General features: G+C 58.3%; 1 protein-coding gene across 1 annotated transcript; it reads left to right on the top strand.

Annotated features, from left to right (window-relative positions):
- Positions 1–496: 496 nt before the first annotated feature.
- On the top strand, positions 497–10,424 carry DACT2 (dishevelled binding antagonist of beta catenin 2). Its single transcript, XM_030852936.2, has 4 exons — positions 497–733; positions 6,166–6,298; positions 7,292–7,555; positions 8,318–10,424. The coding sequence occupies exons 1-4, from the start codon at positions 497–499 to the stop codon at positions 9,910–9,912; spliced, it is 2,229 nt and encodes a 742-aa protein (XP_030708796.2). The 3' UTR covers positions 9,913–10,424.
- The last annotated feature ends 1,077 nt before the right edge of the window (positions 10,425–11,501 follow it).

Here is an 11,501-nt window from a genome sequence, read left to right as displayed (position 1 = left end):
TATTTTTTTTTAAAAAAAAAGACAAGCTGAGGTTTCCAGGAAAAGTGGAGTTTTTTCAAAGTGCTAGTGAGTTCATAATGGTAACACAGTCCTTACAATGGGGAGCTATCCAATAATTTACCTTAAAAACATTGCTTCTAACCTGAACAAGACCTTTCTCCGTGTTTGGTCCACTTTCGCCCCTTCACCCGCGCCCACCCGGCTCCTCCTTCCCTCGGGTCCCCTCCAAGGGTCACCGCGCGCCTTCCGGGCGGCCCGGAGCGCGCGGCCCGGGTCCCCAAGGGCGTGGGGCTCCGCCGACGGGGCGGGCCCGGGGGCGGCCGCTGTGACCCCGGGGCGTGTGCAGACACCGCCTCCTCTGCCACCGATAGGTCCCACCCCGCCTCGGCGACCCGCGGGCCGGGGGCGGGGAGAGGCGGCGCGGAGGCCGCGCGCACCGCCCGGCGCCGCTCGGAGGCCGGGCAGGCTTCGGGCAGCCGCGCAGGTCGAACGCGGGATGTGGGCGCCGGGCGGCCCGCCGGGGCCCGCGGGCTGGGACCGCCGCAGGGTGGGCGCCAGGCTGCGCGCGGCCCTCGCGGGGCTGCACGAGCTGCAGGGGCTCCGCGCCAGGCAACAAGCGCGCGTGTGGGGCGCCCTGGCCGTGCAGCCCCCGCCCGGGCCCGCCGCCCCCCGCGGCCCCCGCGCACACGAGCTGCGGCTGGAGGCGGCGCTGGCGGCGCTGCAGGAGCAGCTGGTAAGGAGCGCGTGCGGGGGTCGCGGGGCCGCTCCGGGCGCGCGGGGCCGCGGGGACCCGGTCCACCCGGCAGGCAACAGGCGGACGGGCCAACCGACCGATCGGGGGGCACCCTCGGCGATTTCGAAGGACGCAGCTCGGTCCCGAATGAGAGGGACGCGGAGGCCCGAGGCGCGAGGCTAGGCATCCGGGCCCTGAAAGCAGCCCGGCCGGGCCGCCCGCGCCGAGCCGCGCATCGGGGCTGCGCCCGGCTCTGCCTACTTCCCGGCGCAGACCGACTTTAGGATGTACTCCTGTTGGTTGGAGTTTTGCTGATAAGAACGCATTAAATCGGTTTCCCCTGCTGGGGGCTACTAGGGATCCTGGTGTCCTGCGCCCGGTGCCAGCCTCTCCCTGCTGCGTGGGTCTGGGGACAGCAGTGCCAGCGTGCCAAGTGTCCCCCGAATTGTCCCCAGTGATGTGCTCAGGTTGAGCTCTGGGCTCGTGTCACTGTAATGAGATGTTGGGGAGAGCCTGTATCCGATGAGGGCCTCTCCGACTTTAAAATGTAACCTGACCTATGAAAAGAGGTGTGTCCTCTGAACGCAGAGGCGGTGGAACCCCGCTGGGCCTCCTGGGCCTGCTTTCCCACCGGCCTTCTCCCCCCTGGGCTCCTCCAAACGCGGGTCCCTTTTGTACCACTGAAGACACTCCTCAGGTGATTGCCTCAGTTATTTATCCAATGTATGGTTTCATCTCATGTATTGGAAAAAACTCAAGAGTTTTTGCAGGGTTGCAGTGTTTTCTAAAGGAAAAATCAGAAGGCTGCATAGAAAGATGTCTGGTAGAGCTGACTGTAGTACTCCAAGGGGAACGTCTTTTAAATGAGAAATTAAATCTGCCCTGTTTGAAGGCTGCTGCCTTTACAGAGTAGCCTGGATGGAGCTGCTGCTTTGCTGCCAGCTTAGCGCAGTCGTGTCAGTGATTTGTTGGCTGCTTCTGGATTAGAGAATCAGGAAGCTCAGCGTCTTAAGATGTGTCCCAGGACTCCCGCGATCTTCCCACCTGGCAAGGGGGGGCCCTAACTGCGCAGCCTCTCCGCCTGTGATTCCGCGGCTGCTAGCAAAGGAGGGAGCTAGTTACCGAGTGGAACTTCCATAGGCTTCTCACCCCCCATCTTATCCAGTCACAGCTGCAGGTTTAGCTTACCTGCGTGTGTGTGGGTGTGTGTGTGCGTGCGTCCTACCTTCAACTGGAGCTCGGAGGGGCACACAGAGCCTGCAAAGATGCATGACGTGCGTGTGGCAGGAAGGAGCTTTGCGATGCTGCTGTGAGTTGTTCTGTCGGGGGAGCAAGAACCCAGTTGATGATTAACTTGGCTTAAGTAATGTACAGACCAGACTTGTGAGTCCTCAGCCTCTAATTACGGGGAGCCTTTTGGGAGAGAAGATCAAACAGGTTTTTTTGTTTTATTTATTTACTTTTTAATGTGGGGACCAGAAGGAACACGCACCCTTTGTCTTGAAACTTTGTTCTTGGCACAGATTATGTGATCAAAAGAGAAGAATAATTGAATGTGTGTGACACCAGCACGGCGATTAACACGTTCACATTTTTCTTACAGAGAAAAAAGTAGGAGTGATCCTAGTTCTATGATGCAGGGTACAATCAAAAGGCCTTCATCTCCAGCCCCAGGTCCACACTTCAGTAACTCCCGGCTAATCGGGGCCCCTCCTACCCACACCCCGGGGTTAACCGGGGCATGGGTCACCATTCAGGTGTGGAGACAGGAAGAACTTTTATCTGACCCAGATAAAAGTTTTGTCCCACAGACATTCCCAAGTGAGAATGAGCTTGAGCATTTGGGGGGGGGGATTTAAACTGCAATTAGGAGAAGTCATCACATTAACACTTACCAGAACGAACGGGCTACACCGTTTTAATTGCCGCGTCTACAGTCACAACAGGAAGCGCGCAGTAGGTACTTAGTATTTGTTGAATAAATAAATGAGCGAGTTTTACTGCTGTAACAAAGCGGAAGATGATTTCGGTATTTACTATCTCCACGTTCTGTATTTCTAAGCTAATGTAACCCCCATGACCTCCGACCAAAGCAGCCCTTACTGTCTGGCCGGTCCTGTGCTCACCTGTCTGTGCCTTCCAGGGAGGTTGTCATTCCCCGAGAAGAGGCTGCCATTCCCATTTATGTAAGCGTTACGTTCCCAGCAACGCTGACTTGGAAAGATTTGGATACCCCAGAGGAGCCTGGAAGCTCCATCTCCCACCAGGAGGCGCCAGCGGTCACCCCAGGTGGGATGTGAGGAAAGGCTCTGGGGACCTGCAGGGAAACTGGTGCTGGAGAATCCGCTGCTGGTTGTTTTGCTGGTCACGGCTTGCCCTGACCCTGAGTGGCAGCATCTCCTCCTCCCTGGCAGGTGCCGGCATTAAGCACTGCAGGAAATGAGGGTCTGACTCTGCAGCTGTAATCACGACGTCTGGTGTTTTCCTTGGACCGACCATGCTTGCTCCGTGACCTCTCAGGGGAACGAACTCGCTCAGGGTCACAGAGGAGGGGGAGGCATCCACGGGGCTGGGCAAGGCTTCCTTCTGCGGCACTAGTGCTCGTTATGCCCCAGGCTAATCTGTGACCCTGGCCCTTTGAAGGACCTCTTTTCAAGCTAGGGAGTAACATTTACCCACCCACAGGGCACTTGCAGTGCCGTGGAACTCATGCGGAAAATGCTTCCTGTGCGTGTTCTCAGCTTTCAAGGAGAGAACAGAGGTGTTTTAGATGCCATCTCTGTATCCTGAACTTTGGGACGTTTTTCATTTTTGTCCTCTCAATCTGCCGTAAAGGTTGAGAAGGCTGGAAAGCCGAATTGTAGATGGGGAGCAAAAGGGCAAAGCAGGTGGAAATCGCATCAGTCTTTTATGGCGTGTAAAGTCCGCATCTCGAAGAAAGGGCTAAGCCAGATACTTGTTTTGAATGGCCTTCCCTGGGTAGAAGTTCTCAAACTTTTGTGGTCATAAAAAATTGGTCCCAGGGAAGCTTGTCAAAATGCAGATTCCCAGGAGTGCTCTAGAGTCTGAGTTAACGGGTGTGGCAGGGAGCCCTGGGGTCTGCACGGATGCCCCGGGGCTCCCAGCTCCTGGGAACCGGGCTGTGCTTTCCCTTACACCGGACCCCCTGCCCCTCGCCCAGGTTCAGGGGATTCAGACAGGATGTGCTGCCCTGCCCCTGAGCCTGGAGGCCTGCGGTGAGTAGGGAGGGCTGGTGGCCACACAGACTGGCTCGCTGCTCTGGAGGGAACCCGTGTGACATCGCTGTAACACATTTTCCCTGCAGAAATACATGGAAGTCGATGCTGTGTGCCTGGCTCCGCAGCGGGGTATGCTCAGTCCTGGTGCCGTGAGGAACCTTTGACTTAGCACAGAGTTAGAGACCGAGGAGTTAGTGAAAAGCGGAGACATAAAAACCCCCAGCGAGGGACGGGGGAAGGGTTACGGAGGACAGTGCCAATCCTGGGTGACAAAGCCCTGTCGCCATGCAGCGGGGTCCTGGGGACGCACCCGGGGGTCTGCGTGGCTGTGCCCCTCAACACTAGTCAGAAGCCACCAGCTGCAGGCCGGGCTGGGCAAACATTAATGACAAAGCAATTATTCCAGCACAAACACGCCAGGGTCAGTTTTCCGGGGGGGAGGGGGATTGGAGAGGGAGGAGAGAAGCCAACTATGGAATCCAGAGAGGTCCCCCTTCAGAAGAAAGAGGACATCGTGATTTGGAAGAGAAGGGGTCAAAATCCATGTTTATAAACGTCGAAGCGTGGTCAAACAGAGGAACTGAACTCTCCGCCAGTACCGTGGTCTCATTTTACGACATTAGAAGAAAAGTCATTTGCAGTAAAAATTCCCGCCGTTTGTCTGAGTGTTTTTTACTTGGGTAGTGATGGGCCGGGAGCCCACCTTTGCTGCCCCCGCCGCTCCGGCTGTCAGGTAGTGCCGACCTGGGGAGCGTTTCCCTTTGTGAAAACGTGCCAGGATGTTGAGGCTACTCTGGGTGGTCCTGGGTGTGTACGGTTTGATTAAATTCTGGTTTTTTGCAGTGTTATGTTTACAGATACTATTACCTGAGGCTGGGAGACTCTCTTGCTACAAGACTTGGAGGTTGTTCTGAGACCCTTGCACTGGGTCCAGAGGAAAGTGGATTTGGGTGTGGTGGTCTGCCACTCACCAGGTGCTGGGCCCTCGGCCCCTACCCCTGGTGGTATGGGGACAGTCTGCGCCAACGTAGTTCTCCCGTAAGAATCAAGTTACTGCCACCTGCTTCCCCCTTGGACTGACTTCTCAGGTTATTGAAGCTACTGAAGTAATTCCTCATTTCCTATATAAGAATTTGAAACGCAATTGATCATTTTCTCAAACAGGGTGACCGGCATAATCGCATTCATTAATTATTTGCCTTAAACTTAATTGCTAATCAAAACAAGAAATTTAGGTAGTGGACCTTGAAAACAAGGTGAAGTTTTATCACTGAAGGCAGGAAGTCAGCATTTATGAAACAGTGTTGTTTTACAGACATATGATTCACGTGTGTGTGTGTGTGTGTGTGTGTGTGAGAATGTATATTGTGAGCGTTAACCACATGCGTGTGCTGTATGTATATTACATGATATACACACACGGATATGTGTGGTTGACACTCACAGTAACCCGTTTTACAGCCAGGGAAGCTGAGGCCTGGAGAAGCTAGAGCCTCGGAGGACAGAGTTGAGACGTGGACCCTAAGACCAGAAAGACCCTGCCTCCTGGGGCAGGTGTTCAGGCTGCGCTGATCCCAGGCGCTGGGCTCTCTCCTCCCGCAGCGTCCCTCCCTCTTCGCTGAAAGCCCTGCAGAACCGTAACCGGCCAAAATGCCACCTGTGGTATGGGAGCTAAGACGCTGCAGAGGCAGGGCCTTTTTCTCTCCTGGGGACTTTCCTGTCCCCCTGAAGAGCCGAAAGCTCAGCCCCCCCAGGTGCCATGGACGGGCTGCGGTGAAGGAACGTGGTGATACAGGCACCAAACGCAAGGTCCACGAGGCGCGAGCCCGGGAAAGTAGACTCTTACGTAGAAAAAGACATTGAAAAAATTATCGGTGGCTCCTGCCAGAGGGGGTGTCCTTGGCTGCTTTTGGTCCTCATTCCACTCTCATAAGCTGTATTACTCCGTATTCTTATAAAGAAATGTCTAATGGAAAATTGCTGGCAAAGAAAAGTCTGCACTTGGGAAGACATGCTGGAGGCGGGAGGGGTCCTAGAGACGGTGTCCGGCCTGAGGAAGGGGGAGCTGTCAGGTGGGAGCTGGCCTGTGGGTTTGCGGAGTTAAGTCGTATGTGTGCTGTAGCTTCACGTGGAGCCTCCAGTTTCCACCTCTGTACACAGAGCAGTTTTATGTCTCCCTGTTTTCCTTCTGAGAACCGTTTAAGACTTCAGGACGTCGGCCTGAAAACCCACTTGGACCAGCTGGACCAGCAGATCAGCGAGCTGCAGCTGGACGTGCGCAGAACCTCCAGCGAGGCCCCGGACAGCGACAGCAGGCCCAGCTCGGGTATGGCGTCCACTCGGGCCCTGGACCACCTGTCCCTCACCCCAGGGCGCGGCACTGCCCGGCAGGGCTGACAGGGTGAACCCGCCTCTGTGCTCAGGCCACCGGAGGGTCAGGAGCTGTATGCGCGCCTGGAAGAGCACGTTATTGGAGAATACTGAAGACGAAATACTTTTAATACTTTTATTTAAATGCGCTTGGGAAAACGGGGAGAGAGAGGGAGAGAGTGGGTGTGTACATACTCGTTGTTTAATTGGAAAAATATTGCTTTTGATGGAAAAACCCCATGAGCTTCTCGCCTGTCTCTGGCTCAGACAGATTCTGTTTATGTTGAACCAGCATGGAGATTGTAAATAATAACTTTTATGTGACAGCAAAAGTATTTTTTTAAGTCTACAGTCTAAAATCAGTACAGTCTCCTCTCCTGCGGCCCTGTGCACCCTCCTTTCGAGGTCACGTAGCGATGGTTAGGGTCGTTCTGACCTTCATGGTCCTGGGCACATGGGCTTTCTCTCCAGATTCCAGGCTCAGACAGCAGCTCAGACGGCAAACCCAGGAGACCAGCGTCTTCCCAAGTACAGTGTTCTCTGCCATGTCTTGCTCTTCTTTTCAGTTTGCAAAATCCTGTCACAGTCTGGGTTGTCAATCATGTAGCAGGGCCGGGCCGGGGGACCTCCCCAAACGCTGCCCCTTCTCTGGTGGCTGCCTCAGATGAGCTTGGCGGGCACGAGGAGGGGCGGGGGAGGATGCCAGCCTCCCTCTTCCGGGGCTGGAAGCTGGAGGTCACACGGGGGGACGTGAGCCACTCGCCCAGGAGAGGGATGAGCAGGTGGTGGGCAACAGGAGACACTGGTGGGGAGGCGTCCTTGGCATTCTGGCCCCGGGCACCTCCCCGGCCCGGGCCCCTCCCCGCCCCCGGGCCCACTTCCCTGAGACCCCCAGCCCCTCAGCGCGGGCCCCCCAGACCACACCGACAGCCTCTGCGCCCCTGTGCAGGCTTCTACGAGCTGAGCGACGGCGGGTCCTGTTCCCTGTCCACCTCCTGCACGTCTGTGTGCAGCGACTGCGTGTCCTCCTCTCTGGGCGCTGTGCTGCCTGCCACCCCGAAGGCCAGGCCCAGCGCGGGGGACTGCCGGCCCCGGTCAGCAGATGAGACCACGGTGTGTGTGGTCCCCCTGACTGCGTGGGAACCCCAGGCCAGTGAGGGGGGCACCGGCCAGCTGCTGCAAGGCGAGTCCCGGCCCCGCCCAGTGTCCACAGGTAAGGGGAGGTGGGAGCAGGGGCGGCGCCAAGCCCTATACACGGAGGGGTGCGGTCCCCGAGCCCCATACAAGGAAGGGGGTGGTTCCCGAGTCTCATGTTTTCTGTGGGCTTTTTTGGGTTTTGGACGGAGGTAGGCATCAAACGCCCACCTGTGTTCCTTGTAGCAGGGCTGTTGCAATAAAAGGCTTCTCGTCTTACTTAAAACGAACATCCGCTCACACCCTTCCACGGCCCTCGTGGCCACTGCCGGGGACTAGGGTGGGAGCAGCGCTGCAAGTGGGCGTTGAGAGAGTTCACTTCACATGCAGTTCCCCCCCACTGGCCAGGGAACAGCCTTTCTTTTTCTTCCGAGTGTCCCAAAAGGAAAAGATGCATCTTATTCCTTATGCTAGACCTGGGCCGTTAGGATCCATGGGTTTTCTTTCTTGCACATCTGTGAATGCCTCAGGGAAGGTCTGTTCCGAGCCCTTGTCCCGATGGCCGTGTGGTCACCGGCGCCCCATCTCCCTCGGCATCCTACGCACCTTCGGTGAACAAGGGCAGGAACTGAACGTTAGGGTCTAGGACTCGCCTTCTAGGCTGTGACTGGAAGGAACGTGATGGGAGCCGGGTGATGGGGCGTGTACAGCAGACACCAGCGTGTCCAGGCGTGGAACGTGCGAGGCCGGGGCCTCGTCCTGCGCGGGGGGAGGGCCTCGTGCCCCAGGATTGTGCTTGCTTCTTCCCTTATTTATGTTTTGTTCTTCTTCTCCTTCCCAGGTGACCTTGAAAGAGCCCTGCCGGCTGCAGTGGGGCTCCAGAAAGCCAGGGCACACCCCAAGGCCACTTCCTTCCTCTGCCGTGGCATGGACCCCAAGTACCAGTGTGACCTGGTGTCCAAGGGAGGCAGGGAGGTATACCCGTACCCCAGCCCCCTGCACGCCGTGGCTTTGCAGAGCCCCCTCTTTACTCTGACCAAGGAGACCGCACCGAGCGATGGCCACTTGCCCCCCAGTCAGCCCCTCCCTGGCGCCACAGGTCCGAGCCCCATTCGGACTGGACTGGGCCTCGAGGCTGGCCCAGCCAGCGCCTACATAGAGAGGCTGCTGCGACTGCAGGGCCGAGGGCCCCCTGCGAGGGGCAGTGTGGTTGAGCGTGGACCCCCAGGACGGGAGGCGTCCCTATCCCCGCAGGGGCTCGGGGTCCGGGGGGCGGACAGTGAAGGTGGCCTGGAGAAGCCGGTGTGCACCCAGGGGAGAGCGGAGGTGGGAGGGGAGGCCCAGAGCGGGGCCGCCCGTGGGGACAGCCTCGAGCAGCCGGGGCCTGTGCCCCTTGTACGCACCCTGCACCCCAGCAGCCGTCCAGAGGAGGGCCCCAGACCCTCGCGCGGCTGCGTGCACCGGGAGGCCCGTCCAGGCTCCCCATGGCTGGGCTGTGGCCAGGCCCCTGCTCCCTGCTTGCAGGGTCAGCAGCCAGCTCTCCACGGCTGGACGGGCAGAGGCAGGTCGCCGGGCGAGGGGGCGGGTGGGGAGGGCCCCCCTCGGGCCCCTGGACACTGTGTCCGCCCGCACTTTGCTGCCAGAGGAGGTCTCCCTGTGGGGCCCCCCAAGGCCAAGCCTGTGAAGATCAAGAGGGGGGCCAGCGACAAGGCGCTGAGGCTTGGGGGGCCGCAGCTTCAGTGGGGCGCCCTCGGGGGCCCCCGGCCGCCCCCTGAGTCGGGAGGTGGTCTCAGGAGGCCCCTCCTGGCCAGGGCGGCGCCCGGCCGGTCCTGCTCTGAGTCCAGCCTCTACCCCGTGTCTGTCTTCGTCCCCCTGCTGGTGGCCCGACCAGAGGGTCACCAGGTGTCAGCTCAGGCCTTGTTCCCCTTGGAAGCAGCCCCGCTGGTGGCAAGCGGAGGGGAGGCCCGGAGGAAGCAGCGCAGGTGGCAGTCCTCCGTAGAGATCTCAGCCCGGGCCCGCCCGGACCCCAGCCTGGGGCCCCATAGGCCGGCGGCCCGGAGAGGGGGTGGCCCGCGGCCCGTGTGCGCCAGACCCAGGCCCAGGCTGCCGCGCCAGGATGCCCGAGCCCGGAGCGGGTCGGACGGCTCGGAGCGCTCGGCCGAGTGCGCGTCCCTCTTGCGCTCCACCGTCGCGGAGAGCAGCGGGGACGAGGCCAGCGACCACACGGCCAACCGCTTTGGGGACGCGGAGTCCAGTGGCAGCACCTCGGAGGGCAGCGGCCAGGGCGGGGGAAGCTCCAGCCAGCGGGGCCCGGCCAGCTCCAGGCCCCCTCTGCCGCCGGTGCCCAGGCTGTGCCGCATCAAGGCCTCCAAGGCCCTGAAGAAGAGGCTCCGCAGGTTCCAGCCGGCTGCTCTGAAGGTCATGACCATGGTGTGAGGTCGCGGGGCGACAGCAGGGCCTGTCCGGGCCCGGGAGCCACAGACACAAAGGGACCTTTCGTGGCTGAGGACGGGCCCAGCCTCGCACGGTGTTAGACGTGCAGGTCTGTGTCATCTGGACACTTTGCTTTCTCCCCGAAGCTGCCCTTCAAAAGGAGTCCCCTCAGAGGAGATGATGGGCCCGTCCCTGGTGCATCGCCCCCCAGGTTAGGCTGTGACTTTGCGCACGTCACCCCACCTTGGCCCCAGTGGAGACCTTCACCCAGAACTCTGGGACTGCAGATTCGTCGGGGCGCTGGCCTCCCAGCTGCCTGTGCCGCGAGCCCCCTGCTTGCTTCCTTCCATCCTGTTCCACCTGGGCTGCGCGCTCGGTGTACCCCAGCCTGTTGAACAGTTTCCCCCCAAAAGCGTTCCCTTTAAGAAATGGTTGCAGGACTGCGCTGTGGAAACTGGGTTGGACTCTGAATCCAGGTCAAACCCTCAACATGAATAAACAGCCGATTATGCCTTTGTCTTTGCAAGTCAGTCTTTCCCTTTTAGCCTCCCTGCCCTCAGGAACGTAGTAGGTGCTCAGCAAACCCTAATCCTTCCCCATCATGTGGACACTCTTTCACCCGAGGTGGGAAAATGCATTTCACATGAGTACGCTCCACACTCTTCCCAACACTCCTGAATTGAGCATAAAAATGCTTTGGAAAAGAAACCCTTTTATGGTGTTTATTTTTCAAAGGGAATTTCCCTCAACTTTTCAGGAAGGTAGGATTTTCAGGGAAGCTGCCTGCGGAGAGCAGCATCTTCAGTTCGTGAAGCAGTTTTATCCTGAATTATTCAAAGCTGCTTCTGAGGGCCTGGAGGTGGAAAGAAGGCATGGGGGAGGTGGGGAACGTCTTCCCCAGTAGCCCACGTGGGGCTCTGGCCCTCCACAGCCCCACCCTGGGGCTAATGCACAGTCGGTAGGAACTGTTGAAGGAAAACGGTAAGAAAACAGGCTAAAATGGTGGTAGGTCTTGTACTAGACAGTAGACATTCATGCAACGAACAGCTAGTTTCAGGACGCACTTCAGGGATTCACACTTTAAAACGATTAACATTTTAGAACAAAGAAGTCCACCTGTTTGACCTGGGCAGAGGTTTCCAAAAGTGAAGGAGAGTGGCTGCTTTCTGTCACTCTCTTTCTTTCTGTCTCAAAAGTGCAACCATTTCAAAGGGCCCAGAGCAGACTTGGAGTCTATCTGGATAGAATTCCCACGTGGGCTTCACAGAATCCGCTTACTAACAGAGGTGAAAGGGTCTTCCTGAGCTTTCTATAAAACTGCTCTGATATTTGGAGGAAAGCGTCAAACCCACCCATGGTGGAGGTTTTGGATAGAAGATAGTACACAGGGTATTTTCTTTAATGGTCTAAATCTCAACCGTGTGGCACAAGAGGCGATGGGAACCCAGTATTTGCCAGGGCCGCTGAGCAGGCGAGGGTCCTGGGAGAGGATCCAGAGCCAGGCTTCTGGCCCCGCCTCGGTCCCAGCAGTGTCCACAGTCTGTGTCCCTTGCCGGCCACCCCAGAGACATGGCCGTGAAGCTCCCTTTACG

This window comes from Globicephala melas, chromosome 14 (assembly GCF_963455315.2).
Source record: "Globicephala melas chromosome 14, mGloMel1.2, whole genome shotgun sequence".
In the NCBI taxonomy this organism is placed as follows: domain Eukaryota; kingdom Metazoa; phylum Chordata; class Mammalia; order Artiodactyla; family Delphinidae; genus Globicephala; species Globicephala melas.
The sequence above is the reverse complement of the archived record's forward strand: the minus strand, read 5'-3'. Positions and strand labels throughout refer to the sequence as shown.